The sequence below is a fragment of the Rhinopithecus bieti genome, unplaced genomic scaffold (genome assembly GCF_001698545.2).
Source record: "Rhinopithecus bieti isolate Rb0 unplaced genomic scaffold, ASM169854v2 scaffold_11252, whole genome shotgun sequence".
NCBI classification, from domain to species: domain Eukaryota; kingdom Metazoa; phylum Chordata; class Mammalia; order Primates; family Cercopithecidae; genus Rhinopithecus; species Rhinopithecus bieti.
This window is the reverse complement of record NW_016806895.1, coordinates 1,631,406-1,659,308: the sequence shown is the minus strand read 5'-3', so window position 1 is coordinate 1,659,308 and position 27,903 is coordinate 1,631,406. Positions and strand designations below refer to the sequence as shown.

Genomic DNA, 27,903 nt, shown 5'->3' with positions numbered 1-27,903 from the left:
AAAAAAAAAAAAAAAAAAAAAAAAAAAAAAAAAAAAAAAAATTGTAAACTTATCCCAAAGAGATATCTGCATGCCCACGTTCCTTGTAGCATTATTTACAATAGCCAAGGAATGGAAACAATCTAAAGGTGTATCAACAAATAAATGATAAAGAAAATGTGGTAGATATATAAAATGGAATATTTTTCAACCTTAAAAAACAAGAAAATCCTGCCATATGCAACATGGATGAACCTGGGGGACATTATGCTAAGTGACATAAGCCAGTCATAGAAAAACAAATATCATATGAGTCCACTTGTGAGGTGTCTAAAATAGTCAAAAAGATAGAAACAGAGTAGAATGATCATTTCCAGGGATTGGGAGAAGTGGAAAATCGGGAGTTTTCTTTCAGTGGATACACTGTTTCAGTTACGCAATGTGAATAAGTTCCAGACATCTGCTGTATGACAATGTGCATACAGTTAATACGGTATTGTGTTCTTAGACTGTTTGTCAAAAGGGTAGATCTCGTGTTAAGTGGTCTTATCACAATAAAAAATAAAAATTAAAAAAAATTTTAAACGCAAAAAAAATTGGAAGAGTTAGAAGAGGATTGTGTCTGTGGCTAGAGTACACACAAAGGATTATTATTACAATTACAGTCTCTAGAAGATTTATTACTAAAGATTTTAAGCTGTAATACATACTGTCTTAGTCCATTTTGTGCTGCTATAACTGAATACCACAGACTGGGTAATTTATAATGAACAGAAATTTATTTCTCATAGTCCTGTATGCTGGAAAATCCAAGACTGAGAAGCCATCATCTTGCCATGACCTTTTTGCTGCATCATCCCATGGTGGAAGGGCAAAGAGAAGGTGAAGGAGAGACAAAAGGGGGCCAAACTCAAATTTTTATAAGGAACTCACTCCCGTGATAACAAACTCACTTTCACAATAACAGCATTAATCTATTCATGACAGATGAGCTCTTATGGCCTAAATCAATTCTTAAAGATCCCACCTCTTAATACTATCACAATGGTCATTAAGTTTCCAACACATGTATTTTTTGGGACATGTTCAAACCATAGCATTCCGGCCCCAGCCCCCCACATTCATGTCCTTCTCACATACAAATACATTTATTCCATCCCAATAGCCCCAAAGTGTTAACTCATTCTAGCATCAACTTAAAAGTCCAAAGTCCACAGTCTCATCTAAATCATTTATGAGTGATACTCAAGGCATGATACATCCTAAAACAAATTCCCCGTTAGTTGTGAGCCTATAAAATTAAACAAATTATGTGCCTCCAAAATACAATGATAGGAAAGACTTAGGACAGACATTCCCATTCCAAAAGGGAGAAATAAAAAAGAAGAAAGGAGTAACGGATCCTAAGTTAGTCCAAAACACAACAGGGAAAACAACCTCAAATAAGGCTCCAGAATAACCTCCTTTTACTCCATTTCTACCTTCCGTACAAACTAGGGCAGGGGTTGTACCCAGAAGACCTTGGGAAGCTCCAACCCCTTGGCTTTGCTAGTCTCAGCCTTCACAGCAGCTCTTATGGGTTAGTCTTGCTCCTGCAGCTGTCCAAGGCTGGGGCTGCCCATTGGTTGCTCTGCAGTTCTGGAGTCTCAGGTGACTCTGCCATGACAGCTATACTAGGTGTAGAGGGGACTCTCTGTGGCAGCTGCAAGCCCACAGTTCCAGTGAGCATTGCCCTAGTTGGGGCTCTCTGCCATAGCTCTGCCCCTGTGATAAGTTTCTGCCTGGGTGCCCAGGCTATCCAGTATATCCTTTGAAATCTAGGTGGAGGCTCCCATGGCCTAAGAGCTCATACATTCTGCTTGCCTGCAGAATTAGCACTATGTGGGCACCACCAAGGCTTACTACTTGTGCCCTCTAGAGTGGCAACATGAGTCACACCTGGGCCTGCTTGAGCTATGACTGGGTGGCAGAGAAATGCTCCTCTGGGATGCAGAAGGCAGAGTCCTGAGATGGCCCTGGAAAGTCAGCCTGTGGATGGTACTCTGGGTCTGTCCCTGGAAACCGTCTGCCCTCCTAGAGCTCTGGGATTGTGATGGGAGGGGAAGCCTCAAAAATCTCCAAAATCCCCTCAGGGTCATTCTCCCATTGCTGTGATGAACAGCATCTGGCTTTCTTCTATTGATACTAATCTGCTTCTCAAATGGTTGCTTAGCCACACATTGCCTCTCCCGAAAATGCTCTCTTTTTTTCTCCGCCACACAACCAGGCCGAGAATCCTTCAGATCCCTTTTAATTATAGATTCCATCTTTAAATTATTTCTCTATTCTCTCATTTTACTGTATGCAGTTAAAAGAAGCCACACAGGTTCTTCAATGTTTTGTTTTAAAATTTCTTCTACCAGATGTCCTAGTTCATTGCTCTTAAATTCTGCTTTTCATAAAGCTTCAAGGCATGGATGCAATTCAACCAAGTTGTTTGTCACTTCATAACAATCATGGCCTTTACTTCAGTTTCTAATAAGATATGCATCTTTTCTAACTGATCCCTCATCACAATGGCCTTTACTGGGCCGGGTGCGTGGCTCACGCCTGTAATCCTAACACTTTGGGAGGCCAAGGTGGGCGGATCATCTGAGGTCGGGAGTTCTAAACAAGCCTGACCAACATAGAGAAACCCCTTCTCTACTAAAAAAAAAAATACAAAATTAGCCAGGTGTGGTGGCAGGTGCCTATAATCCCAGCTACTTGGGAGGCTGAGGTGGGAGAATCACTTGAGCCTGGGAGGCGGAGGTTGCGGTGAGCCGAGATTGTGCCATTGCACTCCAGCCCAGGCAACAAGAGTGAAACTCCGTCACAAAAAAAAAAGGAAAAAAAAAAAAAAAAAAAAAAAAAAAGAGTGGCCTTTACTGTCTATATTTCTACTAACATTCTGATCACAATCATTTATGTAATCTCTAAGAAGTTTCAGATTCTCTTCTTCCGAGTCCTCCAGAATTACTGTTAATGCTCCATTTATAGCAATCTAGGCTTTTGTTAGCCTGCTACTCCAAATTCTTCCAGTCTTTACCCATCACCCAGTACCAAAGCCACTTCCATATTTTCAGGTATTTATTATAACAACCACCACACTCCTTGTACCAATTTTCTATCTTAGTCCATTTTGTCTTGCTATAACCGAATACCACAGACTAGCTAATTTACAATGAACAGCAATTTATTTTGTACAGTTCTGGAGGCTGAGAAGTCCAAAATCAAGGGGCCAGCATCTGGTGAGGGCCTTCTTGCTGCATCATTGCATGGTGGAAGGGCAAAGAGAGGGTGACAGACAGACAAATGGGGACTGAACTTGTGTTCTTATAAAGAACCTACTCCTGCAATAACAAACTCACTTCTCTTGTTAATGGCATTAATCCATTCATGAGAGCAGGGACCTTATGGGCTGATCGCCTCTTAAAGGTCCTACCTTTTAATAGTTTACAATGGCCATTAAGTAAACTACTACTTAACATATGCTTTTCTGGGGACACATTCAAACCACAGTATACACCTTTTCTTGAGGAAAAATACTAGATTATTAGGATATGAAAAAAAGTGACCAAGGTGTCATAGTGACTGCTATGGCAGTCACTCATCCAACTTATCTCAGTGGGTTTTCTCTGAAAATAGTTGGCCTTTGAACAACCACAACATGTAACAAGATTCCCTACACAGAAGGGTCCTAGAGACTACTGTTTAATTCAAACTGAGATTATAGGTATAGGCCAGGTGCTGTGGCTCATGCCTGTAATCTCAGCCCTTTGGATGACTGAGGCAGGAGGATTGCATGAAACCAGGAGTTCAAGCCCAGTCTGGGCAACATAGCAAGACCCCGTCTCTACATAAAATTTAAAAAATAGCCAGGTGGGTGTTATGTGCTTGTAGTCCCAGCTACTTGGGAGGTTAAGGTGGAAGAATTGCTTGAACTCAGGAGTTCAAGGCTGCAGTGAGCTATGATCATGCCACTGTACTCCAGCCTGGGCAACACAGCAAGACCCTGTCTCTAAGGAAAAAAAGAGATTACAGGTGGTTCCTGAGAAGGACTGGCCTCCTCAAGTCAAAGGGATCAAATGCTGACAGACTCAGCAGAGCCAGTTACAGGGATCTTGGAGTCATGGGAATCTTTGAGCAAATCTACATGAGAAAAGCAGGGAGGATGATATAAAAAGGCAAAGCTAGTGTCAGAATGGAGTCACAAGTAGGAAAGAGAGATCAGTCACAAAGAAGAGCCTAACATTCCAATGCAGGTCAGTATGGAACAGTATATCTGGAGAGAACACTGTATAAATAGTTACAAATAAGAGAGAACAGGTTGGTATAGGCACAGCTGTTGAAGGGTTAGAAGCCATGCTGGAGCCACCAAATCTTTTTATTATAAAGAGACACCAGTAAAAACAAAACAAAACAAGCAAACAAACAAAAACAAAACATAGTACTACTAGAGGGTTTTCCCATTTTACTAGACATTGACGGAATCTTCATAAGGATGCTGGGATAATACTTTCAGAGAAGAATAGACAACTGAGAAAGGATTTAAAGATAAACCGTGAAATGGATTACTGTGTGGAAAAATGACTTGGCAAGGAAAAAAATGAAGAAATAGATATCATTATAAATGAGGGAAGGGAGGTATCTATGGGATGCACCACTATACCTCCTGGACCCTTAGGTTCTCACTGGAGGACAGAGATGAGCACAGGTCCGTCCCCATTGTGGGCAAGATGCCACAGAGACTTCTCTTTCTTCTTTCACAATAAATGATAGAACATTGAAGCCAAACCCAGAGCACAGAAAAGGCACTGGCTGGAAAGGCTAGTACTTGGAACAGAGAGGAAGAGCCAGAACTTCCCTTGATTGAATGGTGAGATTCAGAAGACCATGTCCTGTAGAGTTCATTCTTCCTGAAAAGTGTTCTGTTGTCACACAGAGCCACACGGTTATAAGGAAATAACTAATCATTACTAAACGGAGATTGAAAAAGCTCTCTCGAGGCAATGGATCATTCCACTCTTTGAAGGGGTATTCCACCAAGTATAAGCACTGAAGGTGACCACACCACAGGGGTTGAAAAAAAATTATTCTGCAATTAATTCCAAGTAACATGCACGAATAATCTTACATGAACATGGTACTCGATGTAGAATAAAGGTTAAGAACCTAGGGATGTAAAAGAGGGAGTGTATGTATGGATGGGGGAGGGAGAGGCAAAGGAAAAGGAAAGTTCTGGCTTTGCCCCTTAGAAGCCATGTGATTTAGAGCAAAATTTTCAAACTCTATATTCAATGTGCTCCAACTGTAAAGTATATCTAGTAATACCCACCTCACAGAGTTGTTGTGAGGCTTGAAAAAGAAAATGTCCACAAAGCACTCAGCAGAATAATTGACACAAAGTAGACTCTCAATAAATGGATGAATAGACTCAGCAAAGCAACCAGAGAGCCAGGGCCGCTGGGGCTTTGGGTGGATTGTTTTCAATCCCTCCCAGACATACCAGTGCCTCAGCTCTAATTCTCTAAGGTTTGTAAAAGATGTGCCTCTTTCTGGAGTTTGACACTCAGAGAATTCTGTTAGAGAATCACAGATCATAATCCCAGCTCAATCTTTTATTGCCAATTCTGAGTTGAGGATTCAGAAAATGGGCAGTGGGATACAACCATGGGAGCTGGGCTGTCCAAAGGTGTTCTCAAAATCATGGTCCCTTTGGTAACAATAAAATGAGAGTCCAACAGTCAAGCACACACAGTCTTTGTCTGAGATGCAAGAACTCTTACGCTCTGCCAAGGTAAAAAGAGAAACTTCCAGAAAGAGACTCTCGGTAAAAAAAAAAACCTTGGCTTCAAGCATTCTAAGACAGTTGCCAGGAGCCACTGGCTTATTTAAAAATCCAGGGAAGCTTGGGGGTAGGGAGGGAACAACAAGGTAAGGTGAAGATTAAGGGAAGGAAGGAGTAAGTGACTATGTCAACTTTGCAGTAACTGAAAACTCCAAATTATTTTCAGTGGCAGAAATCAGGAAAGCTCAATGATCTGTATTACATTTGAAATTTAATCACCCATCAGATAATGTGCAGCATATCATAAAATGTTATGGTAACATAATCAGACTAACATAAATTCAAACAGAATGCTAGAGACTTATTTGATCCATTTCTCCTCAAACCTCCACAATGTCAACCTTTCGTCTGTTTCCCATTCCTCTACCCCTATTTTTTTTTTTTTTTTTTTTTTGAGACGGAGTCTCGCCCTGTCACCCAAGCTATAGTGCAGTGCTGTGATCTCAGCTCACTGCAACTTCCACCTCCTAGGTTCAAGCAGTTCCCTGCCTCAGCCTCCCGAGTAGCTGGGATTACAGGCGTTCGCCACCACACCCAGCTCATTTTTGTATTTTTAGTAGAGATGGGGTTTCACCATCTTGGCCAGGCTGGGCTCGAACTCCTGACCTCATGATCTACCCACCTCGGTCTCCCAAAGTGTTGGGATTACAGGTGTGAGCCACTGCACCCAGCCTCCTCTACTCCTAATTTTATAAGCTATTAAGAATTTGGAAAGGCCTGAGGCCCCCCCACTCCACTCATGGCACCCATCAGTGACATCAAGAAAGGACTTGAAATGAAAACTAGCATTGTACCATGCTGTGCACCTCCCAGCCACAGCTGCCCCAGGAGAGAAGCAGAGGCCACAGGCACAGGTGGAGTAGCATCTCACAGCAGGGATACTCCCCCAGCAACAGCAGCCAGAAGACCAATGCTCTAGGCTGGCCCTGCTTTGGCCACATGGGTGACAAGCTTTCAAATCTCATATACACAGGCAGAGGAAGGGGCATTTCAGAATCACAGGCATATGCCAGGAGTATTTCAAAGCCAAATAATGCCTACAGCAAGAGAAAAAAAGCAAGAAGAAGCTCCTCATCTCCTTGCTTTCATATTCCTGCCCCAGGGTGGGAGGTGCTATTCTAATATATAACTCAGTAAGTTTTACAGGTAAACCAAATGACATTCTAGGTCTAATCATTGTTCGGAAAAAGTCAGAGAGGAAGATAATAAAGACCATTCATTGCAACCCAGCAGAATCATCACCAAGTCAAGGCCTCCTTTTCCAGAATCTCATTTTATTCCTAAATTAAAACAGTGACAACTGTCAGAGGCGTTTGAACCAGAGCGACTCCATGTTGAAAATGAGCTGGAAAAATAAGGCTGAGACCTATTGGTCTGTATTCCCAGGAGGTTAGGCATTCCAAGTCACAGGATGAGATAGGAGGTCAGAACAAGATACAGGTCACAAAGACCTTGCTGATAAAGCAGGTTGGTGGTAAAGAAGTTGGCCAAAGCCCACCAAATCCAAGATGACAATGAACGTGATCTCTGGTGTCCTCACTGCTCATTATATGCTAATAATAATGCATTAGCATGTTAAAAGACACTCCCACCAACATAGTGACAGTTTACAAATGCCATGACAACATCAGGAAGTTACCGTATATGGTCTAAAAAGGGGAAGAACCTCAGTTCTGGGAATTGCCCACCTCTTTACAGGAAAACTCATGAATAATCCACCTCTTGTTTAGCATATAATAAAAAAAACCCATAAAAACAGCGAACCAGCAGCTCTTGGGGTTGCTCTGCCATGGAGTAGCCATACTTCATTCCTTTACTTTCTTAATAAACTTGCTTTCACTTTACTCTATGAACTCTGGCACAAAGTAGACTCTTTATGGACTCACCCCAAATTCTTTCTTGCATGAGGTCCAAGAACCCTCTCTTGGGGTCTGGATGGGGATCCCTTTCCGGTAATACAACCACTACCTGACATCTCAGAGAACATGGTACAGGAAAAAGAACTGAAGGTCTGGAACTATACAAACTTGGTTTCAAATATTGATGCTATCACTGAATACGAGTTACTTATGTTATTAGCTAAGTTCCTCTATTTGTAAAAATAGAGATGATCAGATCCATGCTGAAGGGTTATTGGAGGAATTGATGGAAATAAAACACAAAGGGTCAAAAATGATCCCTGCAAACTCATAGGTACTCAGTAAAGGCAAACTCCCTTGCATCACTAGAAAATAAAGAGGAATTTAAATTAGTATCACCTGGTGCAAAGGAACCAAGCAAGGATGCTGTCCATTACAACTATGGGACCCTGGGATGGCAGGAAATGGGTTCCACACAGGCTGCTGCCTGCCCTCAGCCTCTCTTCCTCCCTCTATCCTGCCCTGCTTTTTCAAAATAAAGATTGATTGACTCAAAATGTGATAACCAAAAGCTTCTCCCATGCTCGTAAGATCAGACAAAGTTGCTTCTCCCATTGCACACCTTTAGTCTATGAAGATGGGGACTAGGAAGCCAGGATTTAAGGGGGGCCGTCCGTGAGCACAAATGGCCATCTGTATGAGAGCGGTAGCATAGCTAGCCTTGTGCCAGGATGTTGTCTATAAGGAAAGTCACTTGACTGAGGAGTTCATGCTCACCATGAAGTTTAACTTGAAAAAGTCACATATTCATATTTGGGCTCAAGAATTTAAAAGATGACTTTTATCTTGTCATTGATTGCAATGTGGGGTGAGATGGTGCTTAAATTTTTTTTTCCTGCACAGTTCTTTAGGATTTCTTTACGAACCACTGAAAGTCATGAGAGATATAAACATATCACCTGCGAACCCAATAATTTGATTGGGTCTGGGGACTTTTTTGCCTAGAATCTTTCTACTAAAAGTCGCCAGAGTAAAGTGAAAATAGCAACACATTCAGAATTGAAAGAATTGAATTTCTGCTCCATTTCTGCTACTTACTAGTTGTGTGACCCTGAATAAATCAGTTAATATCAATTGCTTACTGCCATCTGTAAAACAAAGGGGCTAGAATGGAGTATGAGACTGAAGAACACCATGTAAGAATCACCCAAAGTGCTTTTGCTATAAACCGCAGATCCCAGGCTTGCCACCACCCTCGCTGGATCCAGCACTGGGGATGGGGCCTGGGATCTTTATCGTTCACAAACACCCGGGATTTTTAAATTCACCGTACTTGAGACTCACTGGAGAAGATGTTCTCTGGACTTTATCTCAGATGGGCACTGTCATACTCTAAATGCTTTTTGTTCTAGTGAAAGTGCTGATTTATTTGTAAATCAGTTCATAATTTAGGCAGGTATTGAACCCTTTTTTCCTTTTTCCTTTCCCTAGCCAATGAGGTTGCTCATTTTCTTCTCACTCACAGCTAACCAGCTAGGGCTAAAATACAACATCCTGTCCAATCTTCATTCTCAAATGAGCCAAATAAATTTCAAGGTCCTTGACTTTCAGGGCAGCACCTTGTCCAAGAGATCTCATAGCTGTTTCCCATGTTGTTTTCCAACTGAAAATATTTTTCTTCCCAAGCCAGACAACAGGGTCTTCCATTTGGTTCCAAAGCCCTGTGTCTCTTCCACTTCCTGCAACTGCTCAGATTTCTCTAGAAATCTCTTACCCAGGTATTTGGCCTAGTTTACTTAGCAAGTAAGAGCAGGGAGGGTCATTGCACAAGGGGATTTGGTACCAGACAAACAGTATATAAAAATAAAATAAGTCAGAGCTGGAGGAGAATAACAGAGGTGATAAAATGCTAGTGAAATGAGTGGCTCATTAAAGGGTAAACCATGGACATGCTCTGTAAGAGGACCAGTCATTTGTCCCCATGATGGTCGGAGCTCATGCGCCTCAAAGAGAGAAGTAATGACATATGCTAAAGTCTGCCATAAAAAGAAGTGTTTTCAGTTTAAATATGGTTAATACATGTATTCTTTCTTCTAGATATGTCCTTTCTACTTTTTGGTGTTAAAGTGCCTTTACCTTTTTGAAATGGTGGTAACAGTTAATTTGATAACTCTATTCGATAAAAAAATGATGTTTAAAACATCATGGTGGTTCTCTCACCCTTGTTTTGTTTTTATTTTATTTGGCTCAAAATCTCCTAGGAAAGACCGACTCTCCGCCTCAGCAAAGGTACATGGTCTATCGTGGGCAAAGCATGGGAAAGGCAACCCTCCATATGTAGCGTGGGAGTCACTGTACCCGTGTATTTTCCGCTGGCAATTTCCAATGGAACCCTCTGAAGAGAAAGTTCTCTCTACTTGAGCCCATTCAGAAATAGTGATTTCTTGGATATACTGACTTTTTTCAAAGGGATCCCCACGGTTTGCTTGTTTGTTTGTTTGCAGGTCGTAGGAAAGATACAGGTATTCTTGTCTCAAAGGTGAAGATGGAAATAGGAGATGTCCACTTGGGTCCCTGACTTTCAGGGCCCTTTCTCAGTGTGTTGCCCTTTCTCAGTCCCTGTACTGTGAGTAGCACCTCGCTGTATTCATTCACTGGGACCGCACACTTTCTGTAGGATTGCCTCAAATTTTAATACATTTGCCTAGTGCCTACTGCCAATACATTGCCTGAAAAAAAGGGATTCTTTTAACGTCACCATTCTGGGTTCCCCTTTTATTCATTTCCCCAATCCACTCAATACCTGTTAGAGCACTTCTGTTGGAAGAGTGTGGGCAGGGGCTTGGATTTCACACTTGAGCAGCTCTGGAAAGGGAGGGGACATTTACACCCAAGACAATGTACCTGACTGGATTTTATGTTCCCTTTGCTATTTCTGCAGATATTTATGCTTAAAAAGTTTTTGCCTACCCCTGCAGCACAGCCGAACTTCTCCTCTGGCAGAATCTAGTCACACACACACATACTCACATAATTCTCCTTGCCTAGAAACAGCAGATGAGCTGGAGTAGAAAACAAGAGAACAAATACAATGACCGGGACCCATGCTACCAAGGGAGAGAGGTTCCTTTTGAGTTAGGGCAACTAAGCCTGAATCCTTCTTAGGAGGAATCTAGGAGTAGGGAGATACACAACTATGACTTACATCAGGTAAAACATCATCCTCAATATCTTTCTTCGGGTGAATATGAATATAAGCCTGACATGCTGCCCCAAATCTACCCTTCGGCTTATCTGGGAAAAGAATGTATCAACTTTCTTTAGTTATTCAGTCTTGCATTAAGCCTGTCCAACCACAGAGAGGAGAAGTTAAGACTTGTAGAAGATAGCAACAAAGATTTCCTAGCCTCACACCAAAGTCCTCATGCTATCTGGTCCCTGAAAGCAGCTGCAGAACCCTTCTCTCCCTCAGCCTGGGTCTGTGTTTAGGGTTCTGGCTTGCTTACACAAAGGCCATCCCATAAGATTCCAAGGGAAGCCTGACTCCCATCCTCCCATAGACTCCAGCAGGCTGGTTCTACAAAAAGTATTCCTATGTTCAGTACTATTACAGTATTTCTATTTAGGTATGTGCTTATAATTGTCGAGGTTTGATGCTAACCTTTTAAACCAACAATTGCTAACATTTTAAAGGAATGGTTAAACTGTAAAACTCAATTTCTATACGGAAGAATGATTCTAAATAAGCAGTCCTTCGTCCTTCAGACTGGGTTCACAAGTAGCTACATGGAGCGTGTTTCTTTTTCTTGCTTTCTCTCTGTCTTTCAAAATAAATGTATCTACTGTATAAGTGTCAAGCACTGCCCTTACATTTGAGGGTATGCAGATAAATTCAGTCACAGACCTCAAGGGGCTCATAATTCAGGGCTCAGAAGTCTAAGAATAGAGACAAGGGCCAGGTGCAAGTGTGGGCCAGAGGGAAGAGGGACGGATCACAGCTGGTGTCAGGGAAGTCTTCACTGCGATGATATTTGAGTCTTTGAAAATATAAAATGGACACGGAGAATCCTATCACCAGAAAGGAAACTCTGAATATTTGCAATATGCAAAGCAATACTTCCAAGATGCAATACTTCTAAGATGCAAAACTGGGACTTTGAGAAAAGCCTACAGATTCACGTGTGGATCAGCAGCTTGAGTGATATTGGTTCTGTCAACAATTTACTAGGTATTTAGGCTTGCCCCTCAAGCGTCCCATAATTTCAGGGTGCCTCCTAAATAGAAATGAAAATATTATTAGAAAGTTCGTTTAAATAAACCTCCTATATGAAAAAAAGACCTCTTTCCAATTTGTTGAAATAAGAGAGTCATAATATTTATTTCATCAAGGGGTGTGAGGCTTAGTCAGGATTCATTTACTTCATTACTCCTTCTAGGGCACTTGAAAATTTATATAATCCCATTTGTGGTTTGTCAGACCAGACTTCATGAGGATTTGAGGAGAAATTGTATAAATGTGAATGTTTTATCGAGTTTTCTCTTCCTTCTTTCAAGTATAACTAGCCTTACTCTAGCTTTTCCAACCCTCCACTCCTCTCTGTATGCTCTGCCTCATTAATCGCTACAGAACCTTCCTTAGTGGCAGGACCCCCCATCTCCTCTACACTTACTTCATTCACTGTGCTCTTACTGCAAGTCCGGTTTGCATGCTTATCTGTTTCCACAAGTAGACTGTGAACAACCAGAGGGTATCAACCATCTCTTACCTGTTTTTTTTTTCTTTATTTTTTTGAATCTCCAGCACATCTAGTTACACAGTGACTAGCAGAGAAGAGGTGATTAAATAAATGTTTGTTAAGTGAATGAGCGCCCAAACCCTCTGCTCTTATTACAAGACAAAACCCAGGCTGTGCTCTCTGACCACGCAGCCTATCCTCCTGTTCTTCAGCTGCAGCTCACTCTACCCCAGAACCTCCCCTTTCTGACTATCTGAATTTTATCTATTATTTAAGGCAGAGGTTCCCAACCTTGGCTGCACATTAGAATCACATGGGAGAGCTTTACAAATAAAATAAACACTGATGCTCTACTGGCAGAGATTTTGATTTAACTGGTCAGGGTGGGGCACTGGCATTGGTATAAATGCTCCTGTGATGAGCCTTAAGTGCAGCCAGGTTTGAGAACCACTGATTTTTTTTTTTTTTTTTTTTTTTTTTTTTTTTTTTTTTTTTTGAGACAGAGTCTTGCTCTGTCACCCAGGCTTGAGTGCAGTGGTGCAATCTCTACTCACTATAACCTTTGCCTCCTGGGTTCAAGCGATTCCCTTACCTCAGCCTCCTGAGTAGCTGGGACTACAGGCATGCGCCACCATACCTGGCTATTTTTTTTTTTTTTTTTGTATTTTTAGTAGAGATGGGGTTTTACCATGTTGGTCAGGCTGGTCTTGAACTCCTGATCTCAGACGATTCACCCACCTCAGCCTCCCAAAAGTGCTGGGATTACAGGCATGAGCTACTGCGTCCTGCCGAGAATCACTGATTTTAAGGTAATACTCAAGTCTCACCTTTTCCTGAAAAGAGTTAGTATGTCTCTGATGATGTTACCTTCCTTTGGATTCAAAGCAGTTACTGTTTTAACCACTCATTAGACAACNTTTTTTTTTTTTTTTTTTTTTTTTTTTTTTTTTTTTTTTGAGACAGAGTCTTGCTCTGTCACCCAGGCTTGAGTGCAGTGGTGCAATCTCTACTCACTATAACCTTTGCCTCCTGGGTTCAAGCGATTCCCTTACCTCAGCCTCCTGAGTAGCTGGGACTACAGGCATGCGCCACCATACCTGGCTATTTTTTTTTTTTTTTTTTTGTATTTTAGTAGAGATGGGGTTTTACCATGTTGGTCAGGCTGGTCTTGAACTCCTGATCTCAGACGATTCACCCACCTCAGCCTCCCAAAAGTGCTGGGATTACAGGCATGAGCTACTGCGTCCTGCCGAGAATCACTGATTTTAAGGTAATACTCAAGTCTCACCTTTTCCTGAAAAGAGTTAGTATGTCTCTGATGATGTTACCTTCCTTTGGATTCAAAGCAGTTACTGTTTTAACCACTCATTAGACAACAAATCAAACACTGCCTTGTGACAGTACCTCAGTATTAGTTTGTTTGGACCTCGAGGGCAGGAACTAGTCTTCTACTTCTTTGTATTCCCATGCCATGCACAGGGTAGACCAAAACATATTTGATGGTTTAAAACAACAACAACTACAAAAAGTAGGAGAGGCCATTTTAATTCTACTCTAAGAACATGTCTTTGGTAAGAACAAAATGTTGCAAAAGGGTGGGGCAGGACTGAAGCAGAGTAGGAAAAGAGTAAATAAAAGTCAAATGGAAAAAAAGCTAAATTAGTCCAAAAGAAAATGTTTTCCAGCTTCTTAAGAGAGTTTTTGCAAACACTGAAGCAGAATAAGCAAGAGAATTAACTTGGCTTGTGGCCCTGATAAGGAGATTTCTTTCTTGGTTCTAAAATTTTGCAAAGTTTCCAGGGTGTAAAGAAAATAATCAGCCAGGGAGGACTCCTTCCCTCGGACGACACAATTCAGCTCTTGGGTTAATCGGCTTGAAGGTCTGCTCAGCTTGACCTGACCCCCTTCCAGGACTGTGATCTGAAACTAAGCCTCACATTCAAGAGCCCTGGTGTAGAGCTCAATGTCATAGAAACGGGATAAAACATAATCCTCATCCCATAACCTTGATCCCTGGGTGTAGTGGCCTCTGCTTGGGCACTGAAAAAAAAAAACACTAAAAATCAAAAAACTATACCTGTTATCTTCTCTAAGTGGCTGGTGTCCCAGAGGTCTAACTACCCTAGAATGATCCAGGCACATTCTGCTACTAAATGGTGTTATAAGAAAGTACTACTCGGTGCAATTACCTTAAATGTTAGCTTTAAAGTACTGTTTTGTGCACATGTCCCAGAAAAGGCTTAGCTTCATACGGCTTCTACAGTTTTTCATAAAAAAAAAAAACACACAGGAAAGACTCAGGGAATCACGAAGCACACCCTCTGCTAAGGCAAGATAAGGTCACCAGACAGAGACACGTTTTCTATATCAAACTGTATTCCAGTTATTAGGTCACAAGTTTAACAGCTGGTCCCCAAAGGCATGCATATTTCTATCGATTAATGAAATGTATGTTCTTTGCCTGGGTTGGCCATTTTAACACTGGCCATGTTTTACATTAATTTCTGATTATTGTTTGAAAACATGATTCCAAGGCATCTTATTGCTTAGTAATGATGGTAACATTATCTTTCGTAAATTAAGATAACATGACTGACCCATCTAATGGGATGTGAGTTGATGAACTGTCACTGATCCATCCACACTTTGCTCCTGGTTCTCCTCCTTATGACCACTGGCCTGCATTTGACCCTGTCAGCCAAAAGCCAAGAGCCACCAACATCCTCCAGTCACCAAAGAGACATAAAAAAATAGCATTTGTCCTACCAGCTACTTCCTGTTGACACTGACTGGTTAATTTATTAAAACAAAAGAAAAAGTAAAATATGGCTCTGACTTCTTTATTCACTTATAAATTCTAACTGGAATTAGTAAAACTAGGATTTGGGAGCCTTGAATTCATGACACCATATATAACAGACGAAGTCATAAACTCCGTGTGTAACAGTAAGAATGGCTTCTAAAATCTAAAATCTAAAGCAGAGACAAACTACAAGTTTTCAAGGAGTGGGATCAAGGATCCATGAAAATGAATGAGTCAACACTGATTCACGAGGAATTTTGCTTCCTCTGATAAAGTTTACATAGGCGTGTTTGACAATCCTTAATGATATCACTGAAAAGTGCAACACAGCTATTTAACATGATTTACTACCAAAGGCCATTAGATTCTCCAGGAATATTTTGGAATGTGTTCCACTAAAAAGAGAAATAATAGCTTCAGAACCTAGGATACCAGACTCATCAGGGAAAAGGTACCATTGAGGTAATGAGTAGTCCAGGGCCTGAAAACTCAAGAATGTTTCCCTGAATAGAAACAAGCAGCTCTATCTTCTCTGGCATGGCTGACTTGATCACCAAGCTGGAATATTATTTACATAGTCCAAGGCAAATCAAGAAGAATTCTCTGGTTTATAACCAAGGGCATTTGGAAAATTATGTCTAGAACAGGCAATAGCTGACGCCTGTTTTTGATGATTCATGCTTCCTTGAAAAAGAGCCAGTTTACCTAATGCAGGTAAAGGCAACAACACCTTTTCTGCCATTTTCTCCAGAAAGGATCACCAGTGTGACATTTCATGCCTCTGTATCTAAATAGCCTGGATTTGATATATATTTAGCAAGGTGGGTAAATCTGGCTTCTGAATTCTGTCCTATCCAAAAAATCAAAATAATCACCCATCTTCTTCTTCCTCCTGCTTTTAGGAGAAACTAGATTGAATCTGGTCACACAGCAGGATAAAATTGAGGTTAGTCATCAGGAAAAAGACTTTTTTTATTGTGAAACATTTTACCAAAGCTTTACCAAAGAGGTCAGATAGTAGTGTCCTTTTCTTTGGAATGAAGAACGAAGAGAGAAGACTTAAAAGGAGGTAGAAGGTAAACTTTCTGGATGTAAGGGAAGGATTCTCACTTTTGGCCAGTACAGAAACCACAAATAGGGAACTCTGAGACGGTGATCAACCATTTGGAGGTCTTTCTAGCATCATTCAGTACTTTACACTACAGGCGTATGCATTAATGCAAAAGTACCTATTATCTGGGGAGTAGTTTATCCACTTGGCAGCATCTGCTGGCCTAAGATTTTCAAAGTACACATACTCCAAGAAAAAGCATCATCATTATTTAATTCACATGCAAATTATCTAATCCTCAACAAATACATTCTAAGTGAAATTATCATTTAGAGATAGAGAATTGGATACCTTTAGAGACGTGGTCCTTGGTCACTTACAAATATTAGAGAAATGCTGACTTTGTGGGAATCAATTCTTACATTTTTTCCTGTGTATGACTTGTTTCCCCACTTTATTATAACTGCTGTTGGGACAAGCAGAAATGCTGGTTTCTTTATGCCCTACTAGCCAGTGCTGGCCCAGGACAGACAATGTGGCCAGCATTTTCAGAAGATGCTCAGATTGCTCAGTACATCTCATTCCCCAACCTTCATAGTCAGAGAATACTGTCAAAGCACTCACCTGTCTTCTCTCTGAATCAAGGTACTGGAGGATCAGCCGGGTATTCACACTGTGACTCCAGGTATTTCCTAGTGCGGCTATCACACAGCTGGATCCAGAAGTGCCTGAAATCAAATGGTAAAAGCATGCTTTCAGATGCCCTTTCTTGACATGGCATTTCACATGAAGTTCAGACATTACTCATTGCCCAGAGAGCACTTGGAGGCTCAGTTCATTACCACAGAACTTGAGGAATTAGTGAAGTAGGACAGGGGTTAAGGAACATGAGACAACAAACCAGCAGGGGTTTCCTTCAGCCTGGGTGAAAGTGACCACCACTGGGCCAAATAATAACAGAGTTATATATCAAAAAGAGGTTGCATTGCAAGACAGCTCAGAGCCATTGCTACTAGTAAATCTAGCCATTCAATATCAAAGGCATAATGCTGCTCCACAGAATAAGAAACAGTTATGAAATAGTTTAATAGAGTTGTTAGACATTTTTAGCTTGACAAGAGTCTTAACTCAATTTTCCTCATCAATATAGAAATGGTGGCATATACATATAAAATTCCCTTGTCCTCCCACCCCTTGTATACACACACCCAAAAAAGGAATCTGGAAGATCTCAAAATTTCATCTGTTTTAGACATCCCTATTCCAATAAAAACATTCCTTTCCTTTACCTTCTAAGACTTTCCTATAAGGAGGAGGGTCTGAAGTAAACTCTATCTGAGTTCCTAGCCTCCTCCAAGTTGCATCTTACATCTCCAAAGCTTTGCTGACCCTTCTTGACATCACCATGAGAAAAACCTTTCTGCTCCCTACCTCCTCCTTCCCCCTTGAAGGCAAGCCAACAAGTCCTGCTGTATAGAAGCCAGCTCCCACTATCACGTCTAGCACATCCCATGGCCTCCTCTGAACCCCTGTGCTCTGTGCCTGAGGGCTCTTCTGAACCCACTTTGGCCCTGGGCCATGACAGGAATCCTAACCTTAGGAGGAGGGCACAGTTGGACATTTAGTGTGCCTTGTAGCCTCCAGATACGATCTTTTTTCTATGAGGAGAATACATACAGGTTGAAGTCCACTGAATTAGTTAAAACAAAATGAGGTCTTGAGTGTGTCATCTGTTGCCCTCTTACTACATCATCTGATTTGTACGCCTCAGTGTGGAGTAGGAATTGGTCTTTTGTTTCCAGGGCAGACACCTTCCAGGGTGGTCTACTAACTGCACATGGCCTTAAGCACCTGGGCCCAAATGCTACAATAGACAAATGTAGTTCAGTGGTTCTTGGCTGGAGGGTGGTTTAAAGTGTTCGCAGTGTTACTGGCATCTAGATGGTAGAGGCTGGTGATGCTGCTAACCATTTTATAATGCATAGGACAGCATCCTACAACAAATAATTATCCAGCCCAAAATATAGCAGTGCTGAAGTTGAGAACCCCTGGGTCAGATAACACCAATCATATATATATATTTCCTGGTTCAAGCAGGAACAGGAATGAATGAGATGGAAATCAATAACCAAGGTCTCAACAAGCCTGGGGATATCAGATTGAAGGAGAATTCAGTGTAAGAAAGAATAAAATTTGGGGTAACCTCAGTTCATCATGCACACAGTTCAAAATATGCACAAATTAATGTGAAAACAAATAATCTAGATTGTTTCAATCTGATCACATCATTCCCCTACTTAAAACGCCTTCAGTAGTCCTTCATGCCTGAGATTAAATACTGTCTCCTGAACAATGCACTCTGAGCACTTTGTCAGCTGCCTCTGCATCTCTCTCTGGCTTCACCTCTCTCAGCCCCCTCACTGGATGGTCTCCCATGATCTCCTGACTTCCCTGGCCTCATCCTCCTCGACCTCTTGTCAGCAGTTGATAAAGCTTCCCCCTTCCTTGGCATCCAATCTACTGGCCTCTTCTGCTTCTCCTTTTACCATGTTGATTACTCCTTTCCTTTCTCTGCCTTTGTTTTCTCTTTCTTCTTAGTTGTGGGTGGACCTTAGGGAGTGGGGCATGACCACATTTTTTCTTGTCTAATACCAAATGCTTTCAGTGTCCAGGAAAATAATGTACATTAGTAAAGAGGCCAGGTGCTTGCATATTAACATGTTGAAATTCTTTACCCACACTAAGAGATACAGTCTTTACCATTTTTCTTGAAATTCACAACCCTCTCAGTCTGGACTTTTACTTTCCCCTTTTGATAGAAATAGACTTATAGAAAAATATGTTCTACTATAAGAAAACCAACACTGCAAGGGCAATAGCAACTACATTTGCATTTAGAAAAACAGCTCTATTGAGATAATTTGCTATCATACATCCTCCGATTTCAGGTGGCTTTTGCTATATTCACAGAGATGTTCAGCCATCACCACCATTAACTGTAGAACATTTCATCCCCCTAAAAAGAAATCCCACACCCACTGGCCACCAGTCCCCAACACCCCATTCCCTGCCTACCTCCAGCTCTTGGCAACCATTAACCTATTTTTTCTTTTTCTCTATAGATTTAGTAACTGACTTTCAATTAAAGCCTTAGGAGATGAGGGGAAGTGGTGAGTACTGTGGTGAGTTTGAGAATTCATCCAGGATCTCAAGGGAGCAGTCTCTGTTCAGCTCTAGCTGTTGTTGTCATGTGGTAATGTGAGTTCATAGTTAGTCACATCTTATTTATTTATTTATTTATTTTAAAATTGTAAAAAAACTTTTACAATCATATCTTTTGATTTTTAAAAATCATAGCGATATGATTTTTTAATTGTGCTAACATCAAAGTGCAATTTTGATTTTAAAACGGAAGCCAGAAATCAATGCTTTAAGTATAATTTCCTGATTTTAAAATGTTGGTTTAATACGTATACTTCTAAAAACACACAAATAAACATGTTTTTGAGCCAGGTATGCCTCATTCCCATCAAGCCTGCAGTGTCTGCTCTACATGGCATGGCTCCACTTTGAAAAGGATGAGAGTCCGTTCGACAAAGTGGATGGTTTCTATGCCTTTGTCTCAACCTTTGGCTTGTCTCAACACTTGTCTTCCATTTTTAACCACAAGAACTGCAAGCCTACATCATAAATTTTAGCACTGCAAATTCAGTATCATCGAAGCAAGCTCATATTTTCCCATATAAATCTACTCCTCCATCTCTGTTCCTTCCTTTGACCCTCCAGTTAATCTGGTTTAAAACCTCAGCTCCATTTTTAAAATGTTTCCTTCTCTCCCGCTTCTTCTCACTTGCAATGAATTGAGAGGTGTTACTGATTTAACTGTAAAATCCTACCTATATCCATCCATTCATTTCTCCTACCTCACCCTTAGATCCATTCCTAACTCTCCATTCCCCCTAACTCATCCTTAGACCCACATTAGCTTTCACCTGGTGTGACTGCTTTAGTTGCCTGTTGTCCATGCTGCTGTCACTTTCTCCCTATTAAAGCCATCCTCTATTTTACTACTTGATTAACCTCCTCCAAGCACACACCTAAGCATACCACCCTCCCAGTTACAACCATCATGCTCAAAAACTTTCAGTGGCTCCCAAGTGCCTTCAGAGAATTCTAAATTCCTAACACTGGCATTCAAGGACTTTCTACCCTGTGCCCACCTGTCCTTCCAGACTTCTTCCCCCTGCTCCATTTCCCACATCTGTGTTCCTACTTAATCACTTATTTCCCATGCCCCTCCCTCATCTGGAACCCCCCTATGTTCACATGTCCCAAATCTACTCTGCCTTCAATGCTACTTTCTATGTGCCAATTTCTCTAATCTTCACAGAAATAATGTCTTCCTCCTGTAAACTTCTATAATACTTTATTTTACTGTCTCACATTATAATCATTTTCTACCTGTGGTATATTATTTGTGTGTTTTTCTTATCATCTTTAATACAGAGTCATGCTCTGCATAATGATGTTTCAGCAAATGACAGACTGCAAATATGACAGTGGCCCCATCACATTATCATGCAGCTGATAAATTCCTATCACCTAGTGATGTCACAGCACTGGTAACATCATAGCACAATGCATACTCGCATGCTTGTGGTGATGATTGGTAAATAAACCTACTGTGATATCAGCTGTATAAAAGTACAGCACTTACAACTATGTATAGTACATAATACTTGATCTTACTAGAGTATATGTATTTACTATACTTTTTATCAATATTTTAGAGTCTATTCTACTTATAATAACCAGTTTAGTAAATATAAAAACCAGTTATGTAGCTACTATACTTTTATGTATTTACTATATTTTTTATTGTATCTATATTTATGTATTTACTATATATACTTTTATGTAGTTTATGTATTTACTATACTGTTAGTGTATTTACTATACTTTTAATCATGATTTTAGAGTATATTCTACTTATTTTTGAAAGTTAACTGTAAAACAGCTTCAGGCAGATCCTTCAAGAGGTATTGCAGAAGAAGGCATTGTTATCATAGGAGATGACAGTTTTATACTTCAGTTATTGCCCCTGAAGACTTTCCAGTGAGACAAGATGTGGGGGTGAAAGACAGTGATATTGATAATATTGATCCTGTGTAGTCCTAGGCTAATGTGTGTGTCTGTGTCTTAATTTTTACCAAAAAATTTAAAAAGGTAAAAAAAAAAATCTCAAAACAGAAACAAGCTTATAGAATAAGGATATAAAGAAAATGTTTTGAACAGCTATGCAATGTTTATATTTCAGTTATGTTATTACAAGATCAAAAAGTTAAAAAAATTAAAAAATTAATAAAGTAAAAAAGTGATAGTAATCAAAGGTTATTACTAAAGAAAGAAAAATGCCTCCATCAATGAATGTAGCCTAAGGATATGGGGTTTATGAAGTCTACAGTGGTGTACAGCAGTGTCCTAGGGCTTCACGTTCGCTCATCACGAGGTGCACTCACCAACAGACCCAGAGCAACTCCAGTCCTATAAGCTCCAGTCATAGTAAGTGCCCTACACAGGTGTATCGTTTTTAATCCTTTCACCATTTTTATTGTACCTTTTCTGTTTAGATGTGTTTAGATACACAAATACTTACTATTGTGTTCCGATTGCCTTTAGTATTCAGTACAGCAACATGCTGAATGGGTCTGTAGACTAGGAGCAATGGGCTATACCATATATCCTGGGTTTGTAGTAGGCTATACCATCTTAGTTTGTGTAAATACATTCTAGAATGTTCACACAATGTCAAAATTGCTTAATGATGCATTTCTCAGAACCCATCTCCATTGTTAAGTGACATATGACTATATATTACAAAGAGGCCAAACCCACGTCTGATATATGTCAGCATGCCTGAGTTAACTTAACACAAGGTCTGAGCCACAGAGCATGCTTATAAACATTGACTAAGTGACTAATTAAAACGTTTTTCCACTAAATTTTGAATCATATTATATCCTTGTTTTGGCAGCAGGTTTACATCCTTAATTCTATCTTGCTTAGCTAAAATTAATAGGTTCACATTTTTCAAGTAAACTCTAAAAGTTAGTTGCTTAGATGCCTGCTAAGTGATGGGATGAAGGGAGGCTGAACTCTAAAGTGTGTCAAGAAAAAGCTACATGTGAGTAATTAGGAGTTGCTAGTTAAGCGCTCAAACATTTTCTTTTTTGGTGATAAACTATAGGAGTTTCTCAGGTCTAAAGGAAGACACAGGATGTCTTCAGAGATTGGAGCCACATTTGGGCCAGGAGCAACTATTTAAAGGACTCCACGTTGCTAAACCAATAAGAATAGTATAAAAAAGTACCCATGTATTTGGTTGTTTTCTGGACAGGTAAACCCAAGTCTTAAGTAAGGGCCATGAGTACAGATGACCACAGAAAAGTTTCCAAAGGAAACCCTGAGTGAGCAAGCTTGACTGTAGTCTACTATAGACTTCAAAATATCCATTTGTATTTTAGGAGCGCTTACAAACATTAATCCACCATAAAAGTAATAACGGCAAGGCCTTGAAAGTTAATGATAATGAAAGGCAATTAAAAAAAAAATTTTTTTTTTGACACAGGGCCTCCCTTGTTGCCCAGGCTAGAATGCAGCAGTTTGATCATAGCTCACTGTAACCTTGAATTCCCATGCTCAAGCAATCCTCCCACCTCAGCCTACCAAGTAGCTGGGACCACAGGCACATGCCACCACGACTGGCTAACTTATTTTTATTTTTTTTTTGTAGAGACAGGGTCTCACTATGTTGGCCAAAGTGGAAAGGCAATATTTTTTAAGGTACTATGTTCTAGGCATTATGTAAGCTTAAATCTTGTTGAGCTTCGTATCTTAGTTACATCTTTTTTGATCCTTACAACAATTCTATGAGGTGAGTAATATTAACATCCCTATTGACAGAATGAGGCTATGAGAAACGAAGTCACTCCAGTTCACATGGTTAGTTACTGACACAGCCAGGGTTCGAAACCGAGCCAACTGAGTCTTAACCACTACTCCAATTAGCTTTCTTTGGGCTTATCATGTCTCTCATGTCAAATACTGTGTTATTCTGCCAGCCCACAAGGGCCTTGAGAGCTCAAAGGCCCACCTCCGGGAGGACACTGATGGAAGTGTGTCATGAGGATCTTATCACTCATCTGAGCTCTGCATGTCACTCAGGCTCCATACTCGGCTTCCTCTGTTCTGATGTACAGTGATAACCCAGGGCAAGGGGTTTCCAGAAAGACAGCATATCCTCTAGCTCAGCAAGTTACTTAATTTCACTCAACTAGCCCAGCAGCTGGATTCACACAGTCGGGTGGCCTGGAACTGACCCTCTCTGGTTGTAGAATTAAAAATCTGGTAAGGATAGGAAAGATAGTTCACTTAACAGGGCCTCAAGTATAGGAAAGCAATTGAAGGGTGATAGAATTGATAGGATCACTTGAGAGAGGGAGGCAGGGAAACTGTAAGTTACTACAAAGTTGTGACCTTATTTTAAACCAGAAAACTTCGTGGTCTCTTATGTCTTTTGACTTTCAAGCATTCCTGTGAGAGGGCTAGCATAAATGATTGTTAATGCTGTTGATGGGAAATTTAAAGTAGGAGGAATCTGCCTACTAGCTTTTAAGAAAAGGTGATTTCCTGCTAGATGACCTAATTGGTTAGGAAACAGATAAGTGAACTTTCTCTATGTTCACTTTAAGAGGAAGTTCTAAAATTGAGGTGCTTGCTCCCTCTCTCTCCTTTTGATGATTGTGATATTTAGACCTGCCAAAGCAGTATAACTTCATTGTCTGGAATTTGGTTAATTCCAATACAAATACAAAAATCAAATACGTGAACTGAGCTTTGAAAATATTTTCATTTTTGAGGATTTTCATTGTTATGGGATTGAGCCTGTAGAAGTCTCTGTGTAAGCTACATAGAGCAAATCTAATTTATTCACACTGAAGTCAGGGCTCTCTATAAAAGACTGTGGGAACATTCATTCTCCACTCTCTCAGAGACTCTTTTAGGTAAGTCAAAGCATGTTCTCTTTCTGTGACTGCTAACCCATCTGTAAAATGTGAATAATAATTCTGGCCTCCAGGCAACCAGAGGTTCTTGGTGACCCTTAGATGAAGATACTTGATATGTATAAGTGACAGGAACAATGATGATCAAACACTGAAGACGAAATTCTACGGAGGAAAGAAGTTTAATCATTATCTCCTGCATTTTTTATTCTGTTAACAATGAGGCAAGATAGTAAATCTTAGTTGTAAAGTGGTTACAACACATGATTTGGATTCTGCAATATCTTTCATGACTATCTTTTGGATCCAATTCCTTACTCATTTGGTGTGGGAGTTGGTTATGAAGACGAATTTCTCACAAGGCAAGGAGCTGTCTCTCTGCTCTGTATACATGGGGTGTAGCCCTCGTGCAGTCAGACTGGAGGAGGATAACCAGGTTGCTATGTAGCCTTGATTTCCAAAAAGGTGATGGGCTTCTGGTACCAACCCGTGTCAGTATTTAGAAGGGGCTTGTTGGAAAGCTCTTAATGAGAAAGCTCCTTCTCTGAAAACATTTCAATTTATGACTCCTGTGCTAAGCATTTCTAGGAGATCAAACTGAATCTCTAGTGCATAACAGAAAAGCATTTGCCCTGTAGCAAAAGGGTCAACTTTAAAAGAATGCTTTTCCATGTTTAAAAAAAAAAGTCAAAAAAACAAAGCAATGATTCCCAGAATAGGAACAGAGGGGAAGGAAAAGTTCATGGCCTTAGTGGACTGGATATTCTGGATATTTGGTCCCTCCAGCCCCTGCAGATGAAAGCCCATTTATTTAGAGTAGAAATAGGAAATTTAAAAAAAACAAAGGAACAACAATACCTACAAATGTTTTCAGGATTGAAATAAATCCAGGAAAGAAGATGGTATGTTACCACTGGAACTGCATTCTCCTTCTTAGCTCTTGTCCTCATGTCCTGAAGCACATTCCATGTAATGCATGATAGCTTGTGGCCAGCTGCTGGCTAGGAGGCAGGACCCTGCAGTTCTATTTCTGACTCCATCTGGGCTTTTGATGAGAACAGGTGGGAGAAGGAGAGTAGTGTAACAAAGAATCTCAGAGTAGGCCTCGGTAATGAGCAGTTACCTAACCTTGCTAAGCCTCAGTTTCCTCATCCATGACAAGAAGGGGTGAATGACCTTAAAATTTCCTGCCTTATTAAAAAACTTTGAGTCTTTGATATTTTGATGATGTGGCTGAGTTCCTCACTGAGAACCTCACTTGTTCCAGGAAGTTTGAGAATGCTCCACTCCATGCGCTGTCTTTGAATCAACGTGCCCTATCCAGCACCCGTTTATGCTTGAAGACAGCACAGGCATGGGTTTTTTTGCTGATAGCAGATTTCTCTCCAGACTAGAGATTTTCTTAGTCTACCCTACTTAGTAAGACTTTATGATGGGTAAACCCGTGCTGACCAGTGGCCAAGTCCCAGCAAACACAACTTCATAGTAACAAAGCTTAAAGACGGGAGTCTGAGTGCGAGATTAGGGATCAGAAGGAGGTTATCATCTATTCAATTCAGCTTTTCCTGTTTAAAACTAGGCCCCTGGCACTTGCTGAGCATGGTTCTTTATTGGATCATCCATTTGAACTGGGGAAGGGACTGAGAATCTTGGTTACCTCTCTTGGCAGGTCATCAGTTCTTGTTCCACCCAATGCAGAATTTCAGCAACAAAAGGTGAAGAGGATGAGTAAGTTATGAAAGTAGGGAAACTGCCTATAATAGGGCTAATTTTAGAATAAAGATTCAAGATGACCTACAAGCTCTGTGAGACCACAGGACAAAGGTGTCAAAGAAAAGAGACTGGGATAGGCTCAGACATTTATCCTCCAGCAAAATTAATTTCCTTGGGGGCTTGTGGTTCACTAACTGAATCTGTGAACCAGCTGTATTTAGGGTGCATTCTACTTCCTTGGGTCTCTAAAATTGACAATGGTCTATAGGTCAGGTTCCAACGGAAGTGATATTTCTGACCTAGCTCTATAAATAGAGCACTGGAAAAAACCCATCAGCTGCAATGGCTCAGGGACCACACGCTATCTATTAAGTAAGCAACCACAGTATTTTTGCTATCATTTTAGATAAGAAAAAATATATCTTTTGTTATTTATAATCTTCTAAGCTTTGAGATTCTCAAAATACTTTAAAGCTATTAGTTGTCTTTCAGATTTATAAATACAGGATCTGAGGCATAAAACTATGTAATAACTGCTTCAACATAGAGCAAATACCAAATACCATTTACCCACCGAGGAAGGCATTTGGCTTGTAAAGAATGGGCTGCTTCATTTTAGTAAAGCAGAAAATTTCATTTCTGATGTCTCTTGGCTGGAGGTGAAAGGAGTGAATGCAGTCCAGAGGCTTTACTTGCACAACATACCTACGCTGATCCAAGTCGCAGTAAAACTCGTTACTGAGAAAGGTAAGAAATGTGAAGCAGAAGACAGGAAGAAGTGAGGCAATCAGAACCTCTGGAATGCAAGAGTTAGGGATGGATCCTCCATAGCACAAGGTAGGGTAGAAGCGGGGGTGAGCCATCCACTAGGCTAGAGACTGGTATGCACAAATCAGTCAACAACTCCACTGGCTCATGGATAGGGAGAAAATACCTTCAGTTTCCCAGAGTCTTAACAAAATACTTTAAGTTCTCATCCAACCAGGACGTTTTTGAAAATGAAATGGGGACATTTTAATAGTTATACTGGGATAACAGAGATAAACTGAGCTTGCTCTGAGAAAACCAAGACATATGTTATCCTACAGAGATACCACGTAGGAACTGTCCAGAATCACAGTGAGAATGCTCACTTTATAAGAAGAGCTTCAGTCTGGAAGTAGGGGATGCTGTACTAGGCTTCTCTGCTGTGTCTGTAGTGTCGATCATCAAGGTCTCAAAGATGGCTAGGAAAACAATAGTAGGCATAAGAAGAACAGAACCAGATTGTCTGAATAAAAAGAAGCAATCTCCTCCCATCAGCTCAACTCCCAACATTCTCCAGGAGGCCATGCCCCTGGACCTTTTCTCCAATAATACAGCTTTCCTCTTGCTACCTTCTACTTAAGGAAAACAAACAAACAAAAAATCCTGAATCGGCCGGGCGCAGTGGCTCAAGCCTGTAATCCCAGCACTTTGGGAGGCCGAGACGGGCGGATCATGAGATCAGGAGATCGAGACCATCCTGGCTAATACGGTGAAACCCCGTCTCTACTAAAATACAAAAAACTAGCCGGGCGAGGTGGCAGGCGCCTGTAGTCCCAGCTACTCGGGAGGCTGAGGCAGGAGAATGGCGTAAACCCAGGAGGCGGAGCTTGCAGTGAGCGGAGATCCGGCCACTGCACTCCAGCCTGGGTGACAGAGCAAGACTCCGTCTAAAAAAAAAAAAAAAAAAAAATCCTGAATCATGACTTGTAGTTAAATCTCTTGACCCTTTGCAAATAAGTTTTTAATTAAAAATAAATTCACTCATTACAGAAAACACATATTACCCTTAAGTAAATACTAGCA

The 27,903-nt window shown here is 40.7% G+C and overlaps 1 protein-coding gene across 5 annotated transcripts in view; it reads right to left on the bottom strand.

The window, feature by feature from the left end:
* Positions 1-27,903, bottom strand: part of RAD51B (RAD51 paralog B) — a 777,158-nt gene that overhangs the window by 162,503 nt on the left and 586,752 nt on the right. For all 5 annotated transcript variants that reach the window (XM_017878607.1, XM_017878608.1, XM_017878609.1 and 2 more), the window contains one exon: positions 16,922-17,025. In XM_017878607.1, the coding sequence (XP_017734096.1) occupies positions 16,922-17,025 (104 nt within the window). The remainder of the gene's footprint in view (positions 1-16,921; positions 17,026-27,903) is intronic.